At 42.6% G+C, this 24045-nt stretch overlaps 1 protein-coding gene across 5 annotated transcripts in view; it reads right to left on the minus strand.

Moving 5' to 3' along the window:
• TTBK1 (tau tubulin kinase 1) overlaps nt 1–24045 on the minus strand; it is a 108600-nt gene that overhangs the window by 16304 nt on the left and 68251 nt on the right. For all 5 annotated transcript variants that reach the window (XM_051793029.1, XM_051793030.1, XM_051793028.1 and 2 more), the window contains one exon: nt 22454–23012. In XM_051793029.1, coding sequence (XP_051648989.1) covers nt 22454–23012 — 559 coding nt within the window. The remainder of the gene's footprint in view (nt 1–22453; nt 23013–24045) is intronic.

Here is a 24045-nt window from a genome sequence, read left to right on the forward strand (position 1 = left end):
TCCAAGATGGAATGATGTTATATAATCTTTCTGGACAAATCAAAGCACTGACTAATGCAATTCACGTGGGACTGAAGGAAGTAAAGGTACAATTACAGGCAACAACCAAAATTGCTGTGCAAAACAGACTAATGTTAAACTTTTACTATTTCCTGAAAATGGAGTGTGTGGATATTTGAGTCTGTCTAATGACACCTGCTGCATTCACATACCAAATGTAACTAAAGATCTTTATAACCAACTAGATCATATGAAGTATGCAAGAGCAAGTAGAGATCTTAGAAGTAGTATGGAAAACAAATGGTTAAACAAGCTTCTTGGTGGGTTAGGATTTTTGTTTACTGGCTGGCTACAAAGCTTATCACAATTTTTGTTATTATTCTTTGTTGCACTTATTGTATTTTGTGTATTATTATAATTTATGTGACCAACGATAACCCAGGTTATCTGTCAGGTATGCATAAGATCTGTGTGGATGGAAATGAAAAATGTGGAAGAGGAGGACAAGGAATCGCCCTAGAGAGATATCCCAAAAGTCAATTATATGAAGTTAAATGAACTTATGATGTCCCCTCTGATCAAGAAAGAGAAATACACAGCTCGTGATGTCTCTCAATGTGAGATAATGTTATAGGTGTTGTTTGCATGACTGTGACCACAGGGTGAATAATGTGATAAATGGTCAGTGACAAATTGATGATGCTGGCTGACAAAACGTGAGCTGGGCCCCATCACTGACCTTGCATCTGGCTCGAGCAAGGCCAAGCAGCAGAATGTTTTCTGCGATGAAGTGGTGGCCTCACGGCCCAATGTTGTTTCAGTGAGGCACAGGAAAGCATCTGCACCTCTGTACCAGCCATCAGCCTCACTCCCTCTTCACTGTCCATAACAAGTTGTGTTACAAATCTGGTCCATTGAGGAAATCAGGATGTGTTCAAAGACGGTCTGGCAAAGGTCAGGCAGCCCTTACTGCTGCTTCAATGCAGGAGGACCAAAGCGATTATTTTACCTTTTTTATCAACTTTAAATTCTGATCAAAAGTAACCAAGACCCTCATTAAGCCTCATTTTCATATTAACTTTCACACTCCTTAAAATGCAAATGAAGAGAAAAGAGGACATGCCTTACACGTATGACGACGGTTGCCAAAATCCCACCTATGACATGTGATTGTTCCACTCCTTTGGGAAGGGCCAAAATTATTGTATAAAAGAAAGGGAGTTTCAGGGTGAAGAAAAGCAAAAGAAGGAAAAAGAAGAGCAGGGAAAACACCTCTGCTTGCTTGGTTGACAGACTGTATCTCTCCTCCTCCCATGAAGGGATGCATTTAGGTGAGCTTTGTGCCTCCCACTGTGTTGGAGAAGACCCGGTAATATACATTTATATATATCACTCTCACATGTCTGTCACTACAACTTTTGTCATGACACATATTCACACTCTGTAGTAAGTGCATCTGTAACCTGCAATCTTGAATGTGCTTTCCTGTTGCTTCAATGAACCACAGTATATATGAATCTGAATCATGGAAATTCTTATCGAACTTGGCCAGACATACAGTACTGGTAAACTGCGTTGCGTGTGAATCTGCAATCTGTGGTTATCTGTGAACTTGTGATCAAGTTCTTACTCAACACAATCACACCTATTGTGTCAACACCACATTACTTGTGAATCTGTGCTAGTGGAAGTTCTTGTTGGGCTCAGCCAGAGTCACAGTGCTGAATTGGTAATAGTCAGAAATTAGGCCCAGCCACACCCAGCCACTGATGTGTGAGGATCAGCTGGAACACAAGGGGGTTTATTTTCTGTCAAATTTCTATACGCTTAATGCAACACATGGTACAGAGTGGGCTCAGTGTCCTCCAGAAAAGCCTGCTCTCCCAAGCAGCTCTGCACTGATTTGGGGCAAAGGCAACAGTTTCCCATGGGATTTTTTTCTGTCCCACCTCTTGTAAGCAAAAATTAACCAGGTACAGGAAAAAAAAAATCACAATATTTACCCAACATAAATCCAGGAAATGCTGCACTTCTATCTACTGTTTCAGACCATGTCTCAGACATGGCATCGCTGCACACTTCTTCTTGACAGACGCACACATCTGCCACATACCAGCAACCTCACAGGGGCAAACCAAAACACACTTTGAAGCATGGAGAAGACAGGCTTTGGACCTTGCTAAACCAAACTCAGAAGAATCCTGCCTGACCCTCCATCCAATTCCCAAGACAAGAAAGGGACTCACACACTGTACAACCCAAGTCAGAGACCACAGACTAATCCTAACTCTTCCTCCCAGACCATCACCTGCCTGCACAAACTTCTCTGTGTCTTTGAGGAGCCGGGGTCTTGTGATTGTTCTGCATGCAGAAAGTTTCCACCATCCTTTCCACAGGTACCAGAGCCTTTGCATGCACCTCCTGCCTGCAGCCTCCCTCTCAAGCCAGGTTCACAAAAACACTGATTTAGTAACTATGTACTTCACACCACAGCAGACAGGGTCTGTTGCTGTATTTCCTCTTCTAGCTTGATCCCTGACAGGCCAAAAGCAAATGGGGTTGAACCATATGCCACTCTACAGCAGAGGCAGCTTTCAAACAGAAGTCAGGACGAAAGGCAAGCGTGGCTGGATGCACTGAGCAGCCCAGGCAGGAGCACATTACTTGCAGGTCAGCCATAATTTTGCATCCATCTCCCTGGGGTTTTGGGCAGTGGAGGGGCTGGAAGTTCAGATGATCTGAAACAGCTTGTCAAATGTCTGATGGGTAACAGCCATCCACCCACCCTATGCTGTTGTGGGTTGACCTTGGCCGGAGGTCAAGGAGGTCAAAGCCCAGCCACCTCAACCCATGACATTTGCACACCATGCTGCCTGCCAGGAGAAGATGTCCAGTGTAAGAAACCAAGAGAAACATGACAAACAGGCTCTGATATGTTTGTAGGCATTGCACTATACTAGCTTAAGTTTACCCAGTTTGGATGGTGGTAACCATCAAGCGAGAGCTCTAAAAATTTACAAAAGTTGGGGCTAGTTGTAATCTGTGGCTGTGATATGGTCTAAATTTATGTAAATTAAACTCATACTGCGGCCTTCCCAAAGTACATGAAACACATCCCTAACAGTCACGGAATTTTGTTTCAATTCCCAGATCTGTCTTAACTGCAAGTTTTTAGTGATCACGTTCATTAAAAATAACAAAACTCTCACAGTTCTATCAGTTCTCCTTCATCTCCCTGCCCAGTGCTCCAATGTACCCAAGGATGAGCAAGGGACACCTTCCCAGAGCTGGGAAGCAAAGAGAGTAGAAAAACAAAGCAAGAAAGGAAATAAAAAATGCAGCCATCACCAAAGAAAGCCAACAAGTAAACGAAGAAACAGTCATCAACAAGGTGCTGCCTTTGATTCTTTAATAAGGTTTTAGTAGTATACAAGCTTTTTTTTGTTTGTTTTTTTTTCTTTCTCTTTTTTTTCTTTTTTTTTTCCGATTGTCTGGATTAACATACATGGATTTAAAAAAGGCACGAAAACCATTGCACAGCTTCTGTTTCGTTTGTTTTTGATGACATTGCCTGTTCATTGTGATTTCAAGTGTAGGATTTTACAGTACTCTGCAGCATTTACAGCATGATCTACATACAGGTAATCAATGCATGCTTTTATACAGGAGACAGAATTCAAATTCTCTCTCAGTATTTCTATATACACCATAATACAGTCTTTTTCTTCTGAAAAAAAAAGCTTTAAATTTGTTTTGCATGCTTGGTGTACCAGAAGAATTAGTGCAAGCATATATTACAGTGTTATTGCAGTACAAAAAGGGGTTGACCTTAGGCTCTAAAGGGATTAGATACCGGAAGAATAAAAAGACTCAAGGAAAACAAGCGTCGGATCCCTTTAGTCAACTATATCCTTCTAAGTGGATCCCTACGCAGTACTGCTTTAAAGCTACAGCAGGCTGCGTCCCCTCCATCTCCCTGCTGCCTTCCCCCTGAGACAAACTTCCACAGCTTCTGCAAACCTTTTGTCCCTAGCAATCTGTGAGGACTTCTGGCAACTTGACGAATCCCTTCTGCTGTCCCTCTTAATGCTGGAGACACAGCTGAAGGGGACTGTACTGAGATCCACTGCTTCAAGCTAACTCAAGTCTCAGCAGATGAAGTTTCTCAAGCAAACCAGGAAGCACAACAGGTGACCTACGACTTTTGCCTCCTCTCAGTAGCAATGACTACAGAAACCCACATTCACCTCCTACTTGAGTAGCAGTTGGTTAAATATGGTTTGGACTCTCCTGCTTAGCAGCAACAGAAGTCTAACATGTGACACAAGGTAATGCAAAGGAAGGATATGCTGGTCCCTGAGATTCTTCATGGGAGCTGGAAAGTCTGAGAAGCAGAAATCAAGTTCCCAACACAATGTTAATTGTTCCATTGGAAATGGGAAGAGGCCTTAGTCCTGAGAGAAGTAGATGGCACACAGACAGCAAGAGCTGTAGTCCTGTCTTCCCTGTAACAGTTTTTATTTGGATACATCAGGACCTTAGCATATCCTGGAAGTGACATTATCCTCTGCCAACACAGACTAAGCTTAATTGGGACTGGGAGATCTGGCAGGATTGACAACAGTGAGTGGAAAAAACCTAGAATCTGAGTTTCTGAAGCAGCTCTTTCTTCAAACCAGCATCAGATCAGGTAAAAGTAGCAGGAGTCTTAGAGCTGCCACGCTTGCTTGCAGGATCTCCGTGTTCCAAGAATCAGCACCATAAACGTCAGAGATGTTCCTCTTTCCAGCATCTTACCATCAAATGCTCCACAGCCTTTTTCTTCATTCTTTTTACCAAGGTGAATAGGACAGTCCAGTCCTGTGCTGGATAAGTGCTCTGCTCCTCTCTATTTGTGCTTTCATATGTTAGGTTTGTGCCAGTTTTCCTAGCGTCTTGGATGGAAGCAAAAGCTCTGTAAAGGTGGTATGCCTGCCACTTAGCTTCCCCCCTCTGCACCCACCAGTGTCTCCAGCAAGTGTCAACACAGATCTCCCTGTCTGAGCAGACAGAGGGGCCACCTTATTTTTATCACTCAAAGGAGACACTGGAAATGGTGAGCAAAGTGGAAGGAAACGACAATTCAAAAATTGTTCTAGTCCCTAACTGAAAAGGCAACTTAATAGCAGCAAGAAAGAAGAAGAATATTCTGAAAGCTAAACATCTTCCTTAGTCATAAAAATAACCAGAAATTAGCGGTGCTGAATAAGAACCTGATCTGTCAGGTTTTCTTTAGGAAGGACCAAGCTGAAGGGGCAAGAGTCCCACAGAAATCCTCCTTATCTGACTTCTTCAGAGGAAATTTGCCATTACTGTCTTTCATGTTGCCAAATAACTAATTGCACTCATAATTAAACTGAGAAACTTGGTGGAGTTGTTGGAGGAAGCCCTGGGGATTCTTATGAGGCAAGTGCACTAGATGAGGTAACTCACTTGAAACACTTTGCATATGAAAAAATAAAACCTCCAAACATAAAGCCATTTTCTTTTCAAACACTATAAGACATGCAAGTGAATGTAAAATGAGGATTGCTTCCAATCCCCAGGTTACACAGTTAGCAGCTTGTTCAAAATGTACATTCATCATAACATCATTGTTTCAACGGCAGGTGTGATACAAAGAAGTTGCAATATAGCAAATAATACTTAGAAACATTTCCCAGAAATTAATCTTTGCGCTGTCCCCTGGAACTGCCAATGCAGGTCTGTGTGTTATAGCGACCCGAACACAAAACACGTGGTATAAAAATGCAACGAAAAGGAAGGTAGTACTGCAATGATCAGCCTTTACATATTTTATTTCATATTTTAATGTTACCCAAAATAGGTGTTTGCATACTATAAATTATGTCCCAAGTGGCAGCACTGTTCTTATTGCCAGAATACTCTGCCACCAGTTGACAGCAAAAAGAGAGACATGTATGTGTGTCACAACACACTGAATTAAGAGAACTGGGCTGGGCCAGGTTGCTGAAATCAGACCTGAAACATGCAAAGGAGGCCAGGTGTGCCATCTGAACCAGACATTGTAAGGATACTTTCTGTAACTGGTTGAGATTTGTTCTTTGCAACTTTTTGCCTTTTGAGCATTTGGGTGTGTGCAAAGTGGTCCATTACTGACACAGAAACACTTCTGTAAGGCAGGACCACACGTGGCCATTCACCCTCCATGTGCAGGTCATGCACACATATAAACATACATACAATCAGAAATGGAAGATCCAGCAAAAAGCAACACAACACCACCCTGGGGACAACAGTGAAATCAGGAAGCACATCTGGCTTACTTTGGTCAGCCTCTCCAGAAATTGTCATCTCCTCCAGTCACTCTGGGGAGGGCTGGCAACTACAGGGGAAGCAGCTCAAGAAGAAGGGTACCCCATGTTCTCCAGCTGAGAAATATCTGGGGCACTTTATTCACAATAAACACTAACAGAATTTTAGGGATTTGCAAATTATCCATAATTTTAAAGGCTTCAGACCTTGTCTGCTATGAAATGCAATTTTATTTTTTTTCAGCTAGCCTCTTGCAGGCCATCTGTTACTGCCAAGTAGAGCTAGACAAATATACTAGAGCTGTCTATAAATTGTTCTTTCCCATTTGTCACCAAAGGGAAACAGGAAAAGGAAAAATAAAAATAAAAGCTTCTCTTTTGAATAGATTGGGATAAAAGAGCCCTTATTCAATGTGAAAGTGGCAAAACGGTCTCAGCTCCAGGTAAAGTTCTGATAGTGTCATGAATAAATCTCTAATGACAACCATAATGAAACGTGACATTCATCTAACCCAGCAGTTTACAATAAAACTAAATTAGGTCATTGACGCAGTATTATGTGGCTGTAATACAAATGTGACTGGATACCACAGAGACTCCATGTAGCCTAAGGAAGAGATGCTAGACCCACTGGACAAACATGGTCTGTATCTGTCACCAATCCCTCCAGAAAAGCAGTAGAAAATTTTATATTTTCAAGAATAATCTTGTGTGCCACTGTCAAGCACTTAAAAGTTCCACATATACACATCATGGAAGATTGATGGAGGTGTGACAAGGAAGTATATTAGAAAACAGGAAAAGGACTGAACATATCTTTCCATGCTTTCCAATCTTCAGTCTCATAGTGCATCCAATTGTTAAGCTATTTTACAAGAGAGGACTAAACTAGCAATGGTTATCTTTTCTTGCCTTAATTTATTTACAAAGGATCACAGCACCAGATTCAAATAGTGCATTTTTACACAAGAGAGCAAGTGAAGTTCCTGGTGATTTGCAAAGAAATATCTCAATGATATTTGTTGTATTTGGTATATAGGTCCCACCTACCATTCTGACAACTTACAGATCATGAAAAAATATTCTGCCTCCTGAAATTCCCTCTGTGCAATCAAACTCTCACGTCTGGCTTCATCCTGACATGTTCTGAAAAGGCTTTATTTGCTGCTGGCTTCTTCCAGAAATCCTGCATGTCAATAGCAGAGAAGTGACTCACGGGAAAAATAAAGCACTTGGTGATCTTTTGGGTTAAGAGGCCATAGGAAGGTAGGAGTACCATGACTGTAAGTGTTGTTTCTGAATAAACTCTGAAAAGGCTAAATTGAGGTGTTTGCTCTGGTTTCCCATCTGACTGTAGAAGGCTTCTAGTACAAAACAAATCATTGAGACTCTTATGAGAGGCTGCACACTTTGGGGCAGTGTAGCCAGTGATAAAGATGGTACCAAAGCCTGGCGATGCTACTGAAACAAAAGACAGATGAGGTAGTTAAACACTCCAAAGTGAAATCTTTGGAAGAAATGTTTGAAGCACGGAGCAGAGAAATGTCGTGAATGACACTTGTTTTGTTTCTCATCTCAAAGTGCTCACAGCTTATGTGAGTTAGAAGAGAAGGTGTATGTTCACTGGCTTTAGAGTACCCCTTGGAAAAGAAACAGCCCAACTGTTGAAGTGCCACTCAAGCTCTTTGCCCTGTGAGCAGGCTAGGGAAGCACCTTCGCTTATTATGGCTGATCAGTTTGAAATGATTAGGCCTCTTTCCAGAGGTCCTCTATCTAAAAAATGTATCACAAAGGAAAAAAGACTTGAATGGTTTTAAAAGGCACACTGCCTTCTTGTATAACACTTGGGCCTGACTGCCACAGAAGCAGCTGGGGAGAGCTAAGTGCCAAATGGAACTGTAGAAGAAACAAGGAGCTTGTTTAAAACAAGATACTTTGGTGGCCTAATGGCAGTGGCACACACTTGATAAGGGAAGAACAGTCATTATATGTGCCAAAGTGAAGAACACCAATCCTCAAGAAAACAATTCACCATTCTGTGACACCTCCAGATTAAGATAGGTAACATGAGGAAACACCAGTGTGTTAAAGTTTACAGTTAATGAAAAAAGTGTCAGCTTTGTTGCATTTACAATTGCCCTGTCCTGGCTGTTTTTAAATACTCTATTTCTATTTGGAGTCTCCACACTCCCCCAACTCCCAGGCTAGAAAATGGGGACAGCCAATTTTGCCAGCTTAGAAAACATCCATTTGGAAGAACTTGTACAATTTGCAACTGGAGTCAAGACATTTTCTCACTCACAGAGATCAGGACCAATTCAAATGGAACTTAGAGATGTGCTCACAATGATAGAAGTGGTGTTTAACCAGCTATTTACATGGTTTGCAAATACAGATGATACCTGTGTCTTAAGGTAAAGAGCATTGCTAGTTGTCTAAATTTAGCTGCTGATGCAGACAATAATTTGGGGGAGTTTCCTAAGTACTAAGGATTCCAGGATTTGAAACTTGTGAAGCTGTCTTGAAAATGAAAGGTATCTTCCATTATCATCTTTGAAATCAAGCTGCCTTTAAACAATGCAATCCTCACACAGATTCCATGTAGATCTGAGACTTCTCCAAGTGCCAAAATGTACCTTTTTTTTTTTCCCCAATTTCCTCCAAGGAAATCAGGGGGAGGGAAGGCCTCTTGGTTGATCAAAGTGATACAGGGACTGTATAGTGCACTGTGAGCTATGGAATGCATAGGAAACTGGTGCAGGAGGCATGTTTTGCAGATTCTTGGGAATGGCAAAGGCAGGAGGTAGTGCAGGTACCCAAGGATGCAATGAGAATGTGAGGGATGAGATTCCATTAATGGCAATGGAAGTAAACCACGGGGGCAGTTGAATGTGTAGAGTGGGACACAGGCAACCAGGGTGGAGCAAAAAGACTGTCATATGGGGAAGAGTTGGGATAGGCAAAGGGGAACAAAGAGGCAACTAGATCCAACAGAGCTTCTCAGCAGTTAGGTGAAGATAAGGGGGTTCTGTCTCATCATTGTGTTGTATGTGAAGTCTACCAGCAGCCTGGGGCTAGAGCCAACTGCTGTTGTTCTTGCATTCATATTCAAATTTAAACATAGGCTGGGTGGCAGCTCCTCAGCAATTTCTCTGGTTACAGAGCAATGCATGAGATCCTAGAGGAGACAGGCTGCCTTATCTCAATCCAGCCTGGAGGCCAACTGTCCAAGTTCTTCATCCCGGGCAGGGAAGGTGTCAGCTGCCAACATCCTTCCTAGCTCAGGCAGTGCCTGCTGCCTCCCAGCACCAGAAAGGAGAAGGTACACCCAAACTCTTGCCCTCAGCTGAGTACTTAGTAACTGAAAGGCAGCAAAAGCAGCTTCCTACACACTCCTCAAAATTCATTTGGACACAAGATCGGAGAGGTGGGCTGATCTGTTTCTGGGGATCCTTGAAGAATCACCACAGAAACTACAGGAAAAGAGTTGAAAGAAAAGTCTTGGAGTCAACATCTGTCATGAAGCAAGGAAAGCATCATCCAGGTTGGACCTCTCTAGGAGCCACAAAGATATTTAGCTCAACAAATACAACTTTTGAATGAGTTTGCCTCTTTCAGAACAACAGTCCTGCAGCAGCCTTGACCACCACAATGTCCAGGTTCAGACACACAACACAGAGAAGGAGTGGAAGAACAAGAGCAACTTCAACATGAAGAGGTAGCATAAGGATGGGATTATATCACCCATATGGCTGTTTTATGGGGCATTTCTATCTTACTTTCTATCATAACTCTGACAGAAGATACTTTAAACAGAGAGGTGATGCACCATAACTCTTTCACATGCCTGCCCCTCAGCACTAGTAGAAAGGTATGGGAATGGTAAAGTTAGGCTCACACCAGGGTGTCAACATGGGTATACCTGTGTCAGTGTAATTCATTTTCAGTCAACCCTCTCCCACTAAAACTTCCACTGAAAGTGAATGCTTGTTGGTGTAACTACATTTACCCAATTCATGCTGCTTAACCCAAGCATTTGACAGCAGGCAGCTGGGGAGAGAGTAATAAATTGGAAACATCTCCCATTCTGCATAGAAAGAAAGTGAGAGGAGACAAGAGGCCAAGATATAAAAAGATGGCTTTTGTATGTAACTACAAGTGATGAACATTTGCTTGTTTAAGTAGATCATGAGATCCTAGCAACAGCTATCTGTCCTGATGCTCATGATCTCTGTGATAGAAGTGGCAAATGCTCATTTTGAATTTGAATTCTGAGGAGAACAAGTGCTATGTACAATGAGAAGTAAAAAGAAGAGTATCTCTCAGGATGCAAACACTGTTCTTGGACCCTTCTGGTGAACAAAATTTCTCTAAGAATCTAATACCAAAAGGGAATTTTATTTTATTAGTATTGATTTACATTGGCTTATCCCAGTTGAAGAATTTTTTAAAAATCCTATCAAACATAAAAGGATAAATAACTAGGGCAACTAACTTTTCAGCCCATACCCCATGATCACTTTTCATGCCAACAGCCTTCTATTAGTTGTTGTTTTTTTTTTCTCCCTGCTGACTTTGGCTTGCAGTTGTGCAAATGGACAGGGAACCAAAGCAGGAAATGAACAAAAACTGAAAACAACTGTCCTTTTCCCTGTGCAGGTCTGTGCAGCCACACAAACACTGGCACTGGCACAACAAAAAGGGCTGAAAGGGTAGGGGGGATGTCTTGGAGAACTGATACTTCTGTTCCCCTAACTTGACCATGAAAGTGCAGCCCCCAATGCAAAATGACTGCTTGACATTTCCTTTGAGCTTTCTAGTTGTGGGGGTTTTTGCCAACCAATTTTGGACATACTTACATTTATAATTGCAGTCATTATAAATGAAACACAGTAAATAAATGCAATATAAATGTAATCTACAGAAGTGTTTTTAGAATTGCACTGCAACTAGTTTCAATATTAATTTATTACATTTCCATATATATAAAAAAGAGCTATTTTCACATTTATTTAATTTGCCAACTGTTCCTCAGCAATATGTGGACTCCATAGTAATTATTACAGCACTAGAATGAAGATGTTAAAAAAATTGCAAACTTACTATTTTTAATACTCTTAGCATACTACTTTAACATCAGGATTCCAGCCATTATCACCAATTAGTTTGTTCAGAATTAAGTTGGAAAAGACATATTGATCATGAAATAAGACTTCCCATAAAAACCAGGCAACAGCAACATGTCCAGTTACTCTGGTATAGAGCCCAAATTTGACAGTTTAACAGGACTGGTTTAGAAACCAATATCCCACCTTACAGAGTCTGAACAGCAAAGAATTCAAAGTGTCTTTTAATAATGTATTTCAGTGGTTTACTACACACCTATGTCTTTAAAATGAGCATCTTGTTTCTAGTTTTACCTCTGCTACTTCACCTTCCAGCACTACTACCAATATCTTTGCCTGGCAGAATAAAACCTGTCTTGCTCTCTTCAGGCAGAGGTCGACCTAACAGCAATCATGTCACTTTTTAGTGTTGTCTTTAATGACAGACTGCATTTCTTTCAGCTCATTCTACAAGGCAGGTTTTACAGAATCAAACATTCTTGTATCACTTCTCCTCTTTTAGGTTTTTTTTTTTACAAAAATTTACAGAGAAGACTTGAATATGATGTCGAGTTGTGATCTCACCACTACAAAAGATCTCCCCTCTGCTCACATCTTCATTTTCCTGCTGATACATAAAAGAAAAATGTATTTATTCTTTTTTGTTGTAGCAGCATAATGAGAACTTAGATGCAGCTAATTACTGCACCTAACTTCCACCTCATTCTGGGAGACAGCACCTCCCAGGGCACAGTTTCTCCCATTCTGTACATGTGACCTATATTCTTTGTACTCAAAACATGACCTTGCCCCTAGGTGAATGCAAACATTACTTTCAATGCAAGCAATTTATCAAGCAATCCAGATCCTTCTGCAGAGTTGGCCTGTCAGTAGTATTTTATCAAACCACCCACCTTCTGTCACTACAAACCTTCTCCTCAGTGATTTCTCTTTTCTTCTTGACAGCCACTAAAGGTGTGGAACAGTGCTGAGCTAAGGGCAGGAGATCAGGAATCCTAATGAGAAACAGCCCCCTCTTTTAAGAGATAGCAACATATAAACATTTTTTGTTTGGTTAGTTGGCTTTCAATTTATTAATAATTTTAACTGGTAGAAAGTCTTACTTGAAGTCTATATAAATAAAACATCTTTATCAATCAGACTTTTGAACTTAGAAGAGCAGTTCTATATATAACCATGATGAGTAGCATTAGGTAGATTACTGACCTTTGAATTTTATGTATGGAGCTAGTCATTGTTTTTGTCTGAATAAAAGGGTTGGATTTTATAAACACCCAGTTATCCTGTTTGTTCCCTTCTCTCACTGGCAAAACTAAAAATTGTTTGATTTTTCTTTAAAAATAGAAGAAGAGTAATTTACATTCCTAAAATTGACCCTGAAAAGTGAACATCAGTGTTTTGGAGGCTATGAACAAAAATTATTAAGAGTTACTGAGTTTAAGTCTACCTCTTTCACAAATTCCATTTCCTCCAGAATCTGTTGTTCTATTCAACTTTCTACTGGAAATAAATAACATCAGAGAAGAGTCTACTTAAGGAAATCATCCCTTCTCATCTTACTTTGAGAAGAGTAAAGCCTTGCTCTTTCTGGTATCTTGACAAGAGAACTGTCAAATAGGATTAGGCTACTGGTTAATTCAGCCGAAGTATTCCTGGCAAAGCCCAGTCCCTTTTTTAAAAACGAAACTGATGAACAAAATGCAGATAACAACTTTGGTTGAGCAGTAAATTGTCCTGTTCACATGTGGTCTTGGGGCAAATCAAAGGAAATTGATGTCACTGAATCAAGAATGACTGTGGTGGGAAGAGACTGGTCATAACGGTGCTGAATCTTCTCAAAAAGGGTGTGTTAACTTGCACTTTCCTAAAGCCCTGAGCACTAGCAGCGAGCCCTTCTTCTTCAACCTTAACATCCATAATGCCTCTTTTCCCAGAATATTGGACCAAAGGCTCATGCCAATAGAAGACAGTTACTACAGTCACTTAATTACAGAAGGTCTTCATACAATCTGGCGTTTTACACTGCAGCTCCACTGAGAAGGGCAATATATTTCTACGAGTACAGGAAATAAGTATACTTATGACAATTTAAATTAACTTTGGTCTCCCTTTTCCTCTGAGATTCAAGTCAGTTTTAGGCAAGGACTCCGGGGTCTCAGTATACCAAGAGCTGAGGCCACTTTATTTCTCAAGTGAGATGTGTTACCATGGGCATTTCCAAGAAAGGCCAAGGAGCAGGACTGCTCTGCCACTGAAAAGCCGCAGGTGTCTAAAACTTCTGGAGTATAGAAACAGTGTAATATACAACCAGATCAGTAAGAAAATCCTTGCTAACCAACTCTTGACAGTCAGTGCCTCTAGGAGAAGGCAGGAAAATTTAGAGCAGCTTAGGAGTGGAGAGCAGACACACAGTTCCATTGCCATGTAACAGAGGCAAAGCCAGAGAGACAGAAGTGTGTGGTGACTGTATGGAAACCAAATGTCAACAAAAACAAGGGGATTTCCAAAGCCAAAACAACAAAGAGATACATGATCGTAACTCCACAAGAGGGACAAACCTGAGGTCCTGCCTCAGGTGAGCTTTCAGTGGGAGTCTACCTATATCTAGATGGAGCAAAACTGCTTACAGATTCAGCCCAGTGTAAGATACCAACAAAGATGCTTGAACCGATTTGCCAAGGAAGGTCTCTCCAGTTCAGTCATAATTTGACAATGTTTGTTGCTTGATTGCATGTGTTCAGTGAGGCAGCCCTGCACTTCCTACCCCAAGGCTGCAGGACCCGCGAGCGAGCGTTTCAGATGAGCCCTGACATCCATCTCTTTCACACATCACACGTTCACCATCCGCGTTCTCATCTTCGGCCTTGCTGCCGCCCCTTGCCCAGGCTGCTGGGAGGTTTAGAAAGGCAGATGTTTTCAGTCTCTGTGGGGTCTGGTTGCAGGGGCTTTGGAAGTTACAGTACCTTAGGCCAGTGTTGTCTGGGGTTCAATATTGCATTAAGTGGTGACACATTGTGGGCAGGTGGGATCTATTATTGCATTATGGAGGCTGCTGCTTCCCTGAACAGGCTATGTTTTGTGTGTGAAGCGGGCCCACACCTGCTGGAGCTGGGACCTGGAAATGCGGAGGACGGAAGGCATGAGTCTGTGGTTTCCTGCCGTGAGGGGCATGTGCCTGCGGTGGGGCATGCGCACGGGGCTGCTCTCCGCTGAACGGCTGCGCTGTATGAAAGTGCCACCAACGTGAGGGTAGTGTTCTGTCTCCAGGGTTGAGGAGGAGAAAACGGAGGACGCCAGTCTTCTCAGGGGGCTGTACCTCGGGAGGGAGTGCTGAGAAGGCCTGTCCTCCTCCAACTGAAAAAGACCAAGAAGAGTGGAGGAAAAGGTGTCAGGCAAAGACTTGACTCGCCCCTGGTTTGTGATGCGCATGCTGCAGACATCTTCGCCGGTGGATGAAAAATGCTTTTGCTCTACACAGGGCCTTACTTACTGCTCTGTGTCTATCAATTCCCAGGGATGCTATGAGCACCATGGAAGCCTGCCATTACAGGGGGCCTGCCATGCTCTCCCCAGCCACACACGGACATGAGCGACACCAGCAGTGTCAGGCTCTGCTACGTCAGTCCCCTCCTTTGGCTCTTCGGGCCACATGCCTCACCCCTCTGTTCCATTGGCATTGCTCATCTTGGCATGTCATTAGGCTATTCATACATTTTGCATATAGGTAACACTCAAACTCTGAACACATTTGGAAACCATGTGTACAAGAAAAGGTGAAACACCTGGTGCTAAAATGATTATGTGTATTTAAAAGCGAGGGATTCTCAGGGGCTCTTTCAACGAGTCTCATTAAAACTCACTCCAGGGATTCGCAAAGGCAACTTTGGGGGCTGTTAGTACACTTTTCTCACACTTACACTGCTGGCCTCCTGATACACTTTCATATTGAGTACCTGCAGGGGGAGTGTTAATGCTTCCAGTTCTGGTAAGCAGAGCACAGACAGCAGCTGGAAAGGCAGGCAGAGTATAGTTCTCCTTTCAGTGTGAAATTTGAAACACAAAGCCACAGGAGGACATGAGAAGATACACTCTTAGGTCCCTTTTCTGCTTCTGTGATCCAGGGATAGCCAGGAGAGGGAGGAAGTACACGCACAGAGGACAGACAACTTGTGTCAGATTGAGATCGCAGTCCCTACCTTCCCTTTACACACTGACTGGAAGAGAGAAGTATTATGGGAACAACTTCAGATTCTTCACCTTGAAAATGCTAAGCCCTTCCTCCTCTTTCTACCTCTGTTATGAAACTAGCACTTTCACAGGGGTCAGCAACCTCAGTTTCCAACACCAGATCATTTTTTTCAGAATCCCATTTTTCCTTTCAAATCCATTCCCTTCCTTGTGCTGCATTTCTTTTCAGGAAGTCTCCACAGGTTTCAAAATGTAATTGGGAAATGCAAAAATGCAATATTGTATTTTCTTTAAGACAAAACTGCTCTCCATACCTTACTGGAGATATTGACCTTGCACTAGAAAAAGAGCTGAATGTCATCCAGTCTCATCTCTTTCCTGTCACCTTCAATATCTTCGCAGTGCTTTGAGACAGATATTTTCATAAGCACCTGAGAGCTACTCAGTTCATGGTGGGCATTAAATGTGAAAAGCAATTATTCACAGTCCTAAATGTATTGCATGTCACTGCATAGGTCAGTCTCAGATGATAATAATAATGTAATGCTGTCATACAGGGTACTTGAGATAGACAAATAAAATTCGGACAGCAGAATTAATTTCTCATAAAGACAAACATCTCTTTTTGCATAGATGGTGTAGAAATTTAGCCCTGGGTGTTTGCAAGCTGCACAACTAAGCATACTGGAATTTTTATTCTTAGTTTTTGCTCCATGTTTGGGTTCATCATATTGTATGATTTCTAGGGTATACATCATCCCAACATGGTAAAGATTTCTCAGATCAAAAGCTACCAGCTACCCTGATAGACTTCCTTCACAGCACAAGACCAAGGACCTTGCCCAGGCCATGAAGGAGCAAATTGTAACACCCCATCAGCAAGCGCACTTTGGTTTTGTTGCCTCTGGGCTGAAGCTGAGGTTACAGACATGCCACTTTTTTTCATTGATGCTGTAATGCTTAAGTTACACAGTCAATGATGAAAGTGCTGCTCCCTTTTGTCCCCTTGCAGTAATCAGGTTGGACCACCTTCCAACAGGCCTATTCTGCTCTGTTTGGACAGGAGCAGTATGACACCTCGCATGTGAAGTCTCAGAAAAATGTGATGTTGGTAGAGCTCAGTATATTTTACAGATATAAAATGTAATTAGGAATTTCTGCTGAGCTTAAGGTTTTAATTGCTATTACCTGTAGATAGATAGATAGATAGATAGATAGATAGATAAAGAGCAGAGGTGAACATTACTTCTACTATCACCCTTTTGCTGATCCTTTATTCCTAACACATGGATGGATAGGGACCCTGAATCTAAAGAGTCTAAGAGGCCAACTCTACATTCATCCTTCTCCATCAGCTGACAAGCTCCTCTTCTCATGAAGGGAAGCTGGAGGAGTTGAATGTCAAAGAATCACAATCTACAACAAGCACCAAACGCAGCTCAATAGGAATTACACTAAGCAAGGAACAAAGAGTCTTCCCCTCTTCTGCAAATGTCCATTTCTCACAGAGAAATCATCCCTCAGGTCCCCTTAGAGCAGCCCATAGACAATGCTGTAGAAGGGAAAGGAAACCAAGACACATAGCACCATTTCATATCTCATTTTTCCTACCATCTTCTTCCCTCAACCTACCTCTTCTGCCCAGGGTTTTAACCCTGAGACTCTGCTGTGTTTTGCTTCTACCCACTGCTCAATTATTTCAGCCCAGCTTTTCTTCTTTCTGCCTCAGAGCCAGTGAAGTTGTTTATGTCCTCTTCTCCTGCTGCCTATAGGCACCCCAGGAGTGACAAGGATTTCCCTCATCACTACTCCAGGGTCTGGGGCCACGGAGGCCACTGGGCTTCAAAAAAATATAACCTAGAGAAAGTCCTGCTCGCTTTCAGTCCTCAGTGCAAATCAGAGTTCCTCCAGGTAACAGACCTGGGGCAGCCCAGGGTTCTACACAACATGAATCAGAGAGGCAGTACAGCTCACCCAAAATGCTGGAGCCCTCTCCTTACTGAGAGGCAGCCCTCTCCTGTGTCTCTGTGTCCCTTTCTGAGGAACAGTCATCACCAGCTCAAATCAATGGAGGAAGAGAACAGCATCATCCCCTGCCTGGTTGGGCATTGTGCTTCTGACTGCCTGTCAGAATTACCAACCCAGGTCTTCATGCTCAGCACCCATGTGTGATCTCTCAGCAAAGACACCCACGGTGGTCTATAGCTGGGAAGGACTCAAAAGCTCTACAGCTGCTGCTTTCTCAGGTTTGAGACATGGACATCTTTAACTACGCCTGCTTGTGGCATTCTCCTGGCTGGCTGGGGGAGAAAAGAGGCCTAAGACAGCATCAAGTGAGATGTTTTTGAAGAGTGATTCTAATTACACAGCTGAGCGGGTGAGGAAAAACATTAATGCCTCTTCACATTGGGACCTTTTTTAAAAGATAAACTCTTGGCTCTGGGAGATAAGTACTATAAGAGAGAAAAGAAAAATACTCTCTGAACTCTGCGGAATATATCCAAGAATAGGTAAAGAAGAGTTAATATCATCTCCCACTTTCACTTTTTGCTTTTCTGGTGGTTTGTACATGTGACATCATTTGGACAGGCATGTTTTAGGCAGGTAAATCTCAAAACATTTTGTACAATGCCAACTGCACTAGCAGCAGAGGAGACAGAGTCAAGAAACGCCAATGAGCACAGAACTATGGTCAGAACTAATTTCTAAAACTCATAAATTTAAGAATATTTGTAATTCTCTTTAATGCAGAAGGCAGCAGTAAGTTGCCATCTCTGCCAAGTATCAGTGAATTTACTCAGCATGTTTAAGAACCTGACAGATTTTTCAATTAGATTATGAGGTGTGGATTTAAATTATTTCCAACAGTAAGCGCAACCCTGCATCAGGATTGATATGTAAGCAGAAGTGGAGGTTCAATCCTTTTTCCAGTCATTTTTAATCTATTTCTATAGCTTTATACGCACATTAGTGCATAAAAATAAGCAGAGACTTATTAGTACATCCCTGAAATGCATACATTAAAGCAAATCCTAAGAGCTCTGTTAGGCCTGAATAGGACATAGTTTCATGACAGACCTATTCTTCCTCTATACTAGGACTTCCCATGAGATCTATGCTCCACTGCAGCCATCTTCTTGTTATCTGAAACTGGGAGGTATCTAATATGTGAGAATATTTGGGTCAGAAATTCCCCCAGGCTATTCTGAGCCTCCTCTGTACTTGATTTTCCTAGCAGCAGCATCTGATCATATTATGCTCCCTCTTACACCCACCGAGTTTCACGAGGACAGCACCACCTCTCATACAGACAAAATGATGAAATATAGGCTAGATAAGTAGACAGTGAGTCGGACTGAAAACTGGCTGAGCTCCTGGCCTCAAAGTGTTTAGAGAAAAAAAGTCCAGCTGGAGGCCGGTCACTAGTGGTGTAGCCATGGGTGGATAAGGCCATCACTGTTTAATGACTTCATTAATGACCCTGATGATGGGACAGAGTGTACCTTCAGCAGATTCCCAGGTGATACAAGTGCTGACATTCAGAGGTGCCTGGATAGGCTGGTGAAATGGGCAAAATCACTAAGTTCAACAAAGGGGATTGCACAGTCCTGTGTGTGAGAAGGAACAGAACATGCTGGGGGTCACCTGTTTGGAAAGGAGTTTGACAGAGAAGTACCTGGAGGTCCTGGTGGCCTCTAAGCTGGACACAAGCCAGCAAGGTGCCTTTGTGGTAGAAAGGCCCCAAAGCCTCCCAGGATGCATTAGGAGTGCTGCCAGCAGGATGGGTGACATGGTCCTTCCCCTCTACTCAGCACCTGGAGTGCTGTGTTCCAGTTCTGAGGTGCCCAGTAAAAGAGAAACATGGACATACTAGAGATAGTCCAGAGAAGAGTCACAAAGATGATGAAGGGATTGGGAGACCTTTCACTTGAGGAAAAGCTGTGAGAGCTGGGATCTTTTATTCTGGAGAAGAGAAGGCTCAGGGAGGTTCTTATCAACATTTATAAATACCTGATGGGAAAAAGAAGGTGGATCCACACTCTTCTTAATGGTGTCCAGTGAAAGAACGAGAAGAAATGGACATAAATTGAAAAACAGGAAATTCCACTTAAACATAAGAAAAAGTTTTTTATCATAACCGTGATTGAACACCGGAACAGGTTGCCCAGAGATGTTGTGGAGTCTCCATCCTCAGAGCTTTCTGATTGGACACTGTCCTGAGCAACCTGCTCTAGGTGATCCATCTTGGAGCACAGGGTGGGACTAGGTGATCTGTAGAGGTCCCTTCCAATCTCAAGCATGTTGTGATTCTATGACAATCCAGAAGTCACTGACTTTCTGCCAGTAACGGCTCATATATGGAAGTCAGGTAATGGAGAAACAGAAAAAACATTAGAACAGGGATTACCCAATTGCTCTCAGTTAGTACTCTATTGACACCAACGGATGATCACCGGTTTTTGGGACACCAAAATGAGGTCACAAATCGGTACAACAAAGCCTATGACATCAATCACAGTAGTTCTGCATTTAGTGAAATTTTTATCTATCCTAAAGGCTCAGTTCATATGCAAAGATAAGGAAGATTTACTAACATGCACGCACATATACATACACAGAGCCTAATCCCAGCTTCAATCAAATCCAGGGAAGCCCAAGCCTGAGCTACAGGAAACGTGTCATTGCTAACAAGGCCATCAGTATCTTCACTAGTTAAATCGTTGGTCAACTTCTTGTTAGTGTCCCTCCTTATTTGCTGTACCTAAGGAGAACAGGCTTCTGCTTTCCTTTAGGCACCAAGTAATTTTTCCTTTGAAAGTTAGTAGTTGGTTTTGTGACAGCAAATGGAAAAATATGAATATCACTTCAAAGCTGTGTGTATAGAGGCAACTGAAGGATCCAGACATCAAAGGAAGAATAATTAAATCCCAGTCAGCCAAAGAAGTCCAGTGTTGGTCTGTATGCACAAAGCTAGGCCAAGGAGTAAATAGAGGGTATTTCAGAGCATAGGAACAAAAAAATCCAGTCAGCTGGAGAACAAAGCCTGTCTAATATATTAGCAGTAATCACCCACAATCCCGTTGATTTACCTTTCTTGCCTGCTTGTTAAGTATCACTGTGCAGTGATAAGCAGCCTTCGTACTGCCCCATACCCAACTCCCTCAGTCATTTCACACAGGGGTGTACATTCTATGGCCAAGAAGGCGTCTCTGGCCTTCTTTAGTCACAATAAATATGTCAGTGAAGTGTCCCTGATGTTTTTTACAGCTGATTCTTATCAGCTGGCTTTTACCATGTTCACTGCATCTTGCAGATCCTGCACTGACCAACCCAGTAAGTGTACACGCAGAAAAAATTCAGACACAGACCTTTCCAACTCTGCCAATCTTGCCTCACGTAATCTCTAGATATCTGGAGCATTCAACATATTGGCTTTATACAGCAAACACCTCCATTTAGGAACCTTGCAACTGGATGCAGTCTCCATGAGAAGCATGTTCGGCTTCTATTCCATGCTCAGCAGGACAGTCCCACTAGTGTCTGCTGTCAGCATTTCTACCCTTCCTGTAGGATACAGCCTACAGCAGCCTGTAGGCTGTATCCTGATACACGTTAGCAAGCAACACCCTGCCTGGCAGGCAAGGATTTGCTTTGATTCCTTTTACATAGATTCTTTTATCATTCCCATTTTGCTGCCAAAACTAACAGTCCTTTTTCCCTTGTACCTCTCAAGGATCCAGAGAGGAGAAGAAACTGGGCAAGACCTGAATGGAAGGATGTTCTTTTAACATGCTCCAGTCCAGTGAACACTTCCTTGGAGAAAAAGCTCAAGAGGGAAGGGGAAATGGAGTTACCATCTTCCAGAAAGGAACAAGCAGACTGTACAAATGTCTGTCATAGCAGGGTATAACTGTGTACATTACCCAAAACTCGCCTGCTCTTTGCTGTGCATATGGATCCCACGTGCATGAGAGATCTTCATTAACATATAAATACAAAAAGCTCTCAGGAGAACAATTTGATTGTCTCTTGTACTGAGCACTCTGAGACAGCCTTCTTCTGAGAAAGGAAGATTAGATATGACAGAGGAACTCTGAGCCTAACAGTGTATCATATTTTTCCACGTAATCTAATAAATTACCTCCCACCAAAAACTGAACTTCTTTATAGCATTAGAGGATCACAGGAAAAAAGCAAAACTGAAAGAAAAAAAGCCCTCTACAACTATCTGGAAAAAACACAGTAGGTAAAGAACATTTCTGTGACTAAATACATGGTAACAACAATGCCTCTCGCTGAAGTAAGGCTGATGGGATGTGAGTGCTGGTTACTCTGAGCTTTATATCAGGTATTTAAAAGAAAGTTTAATTTCAGGGAGTTATTTTATGATTTGCATTACTGCAGGCCTGTGCTGATATGTAATTAGATTAGAGGGCATTTTCTTGCCATACACTGCTGTTGCTGCTGAGAAACTACGTGGAAAAGATTTGCTAGCAACACTTCCATACAACTAAGCAGTTATTAACAAAACACTGTGGGAAAGCATAAGAGAACTGACTAAAGACACCCACAATCACAACTGCGCTCTCCTCTTGTTCCTGTGCCAAAATGGCTGAAAGATCTCCATAACAGTGTGTCCTCAGAAGTGGACTATGTCACTATAGCTATAGGGAGCACTTCTAAGGTGTTCACAACATTTGCAAGCGCTGTCAGAAGAGTTTCACAAGAGCAATCATGCTTGGAATCAAAGACTTCTCCAGCACAGCTGAGGTTTCCTAAGATGATGCTATGCTAGGCAACAAGGTACAGACCCAGGGATCTTACCTGTCTCTGAGGACCAGTAGGTTCAGATTCTCGTCTCCTTTGTCGGAGAGCTGGTGCTGAATGTAAGGGGGAGTGGGCTGGACTTCCTGTCTGCTGTTCATGTCTACTGTCAGATACTGTTTGAGAAGGTCCTTCATGTCTGTGGGAACTGTCCTCCTCAGTCACAGGCTGCATACCCCGACTTCGCCCATCATGCGTCTTCGGCCTGACTGCAGCATCTGCCCCCAAGCGCCTTCTCTCTTCACCATCTTCAATAGGCCTTAGTTCCTCGGGCTCCTCATCCGTGGTTCCAGAGGTGCTTGGCTCAGCACCTGGGTGAAAGTCCTTCAGTTCTGTCTCCTTATCAATGATAACCCACTCCTTGCTATCAAAGTCCTCCTCTTCTGCAAGTGGCACTGAGCGGAAAGCATTGCTGAGGGCTTCGTGTTCCACCGAAGCAGACACATCCATCCTACCACTCGCCTGCCGGTCAGCCTGGCCAGTATCAATGGACAGCATCTGGGCTGGCTGGGAGGAGCATACAAGCCGTGATGGAGAGCCAGGTATATCCATTCGAGATCTAGAGACAGAACATGAAATTAAAAATACATCAGGTTTGTGGTTAAAGACAGGGATGATAAGAGAAAACCTGTATAGTCCTTCTCACTCATTTCTTGGTACGCTTCAGAAAGACAGGCTTAAGCAAAAATATTTCTCTAGAACCTACAGTGGCATAAAGATGTTCCCTTAAAGTGCTTCAGTGTAACAGCCAATTCAGCATCTCTTTTCCTCCTAGACAGAATCAAAGCCATTTTCCTCCAGCAACACCTTTCCCCTTTGGTAAGTTTTACTGGCTCGTGAAAAAAAATCAGACCAAAACCAAAACACCCCTAAATCCTAAATCTACTGTCTGACTAACTAGTGTCTCTCCTGGGCTCCTGTAACCAGCTTCACTGTGCTCTCTCTGTGGTGGCCACTGAGGCCTCTAAGGCGGCCACACAAGTTCTTTGAAGACAGCAAGAATCTTTCATCCCATTACACACAGATAACCCCAACATATTCTGAAGAGGCACAAAGTAAATATGGCAAGTATCCTTTTACAAAGGGTAGTATAATGTTAGGCTCACAGTCTAAATAGCAGCAGCTTCTGCAGCCATGAAGAAATACCTTTCAAAAAGGCTCTGGAAGCTCCTTGGGCTTCAATAGCTCTGACAGCATCTCAGCTGGAGAAGCCAGTGGCACTCCTGTCTTTCTGCTCCACAGTGTTATGATCCAGGTTTCTCATTTGGCCTGCATCTGCTCTTACTTTGCTTTTCCACCTATCTCAGAGGCAAGCAGCTTGCTGCACAAAGCCAAAGTGTCTGCTGCTCAGATTTTTGGACATCTGCAGTGTGTTTTACAAAGCGATTTCAAAAAGGATCATCTTGCAGATTCTTCTGGGAAAGCCTTTCAGTTTTTGATGAAGAAAGGGGAAGTAGAGAAAGAGGTGAACCAAAGGTTGATGTGGATAAAAGTTGTGAGCAAAAACAAAGATCTCAGCAAAAGTCATGTGATGGATCTGAAAGGTTGTACTTGTTATAGTCTTAAAAATATATTGTTGTGAAGAAGGACCA

The sequence above is a fragment of the Manacus candei genome, unplaced genomic scaffold (assembly GCF_025592945.1).
Source record: "Manacus candei isolate 608988 ecotype Guabito, Panama unplaced genomic scaffold, ASM2559294v1 h1tg000035l, whole genome shotgun sequence".
Taxonomy (NCBI): Eukaryota; Metazoa; Chordata; class Aves; order Passeriformes; family Pipridae; genus Manacus; species Manacus candei.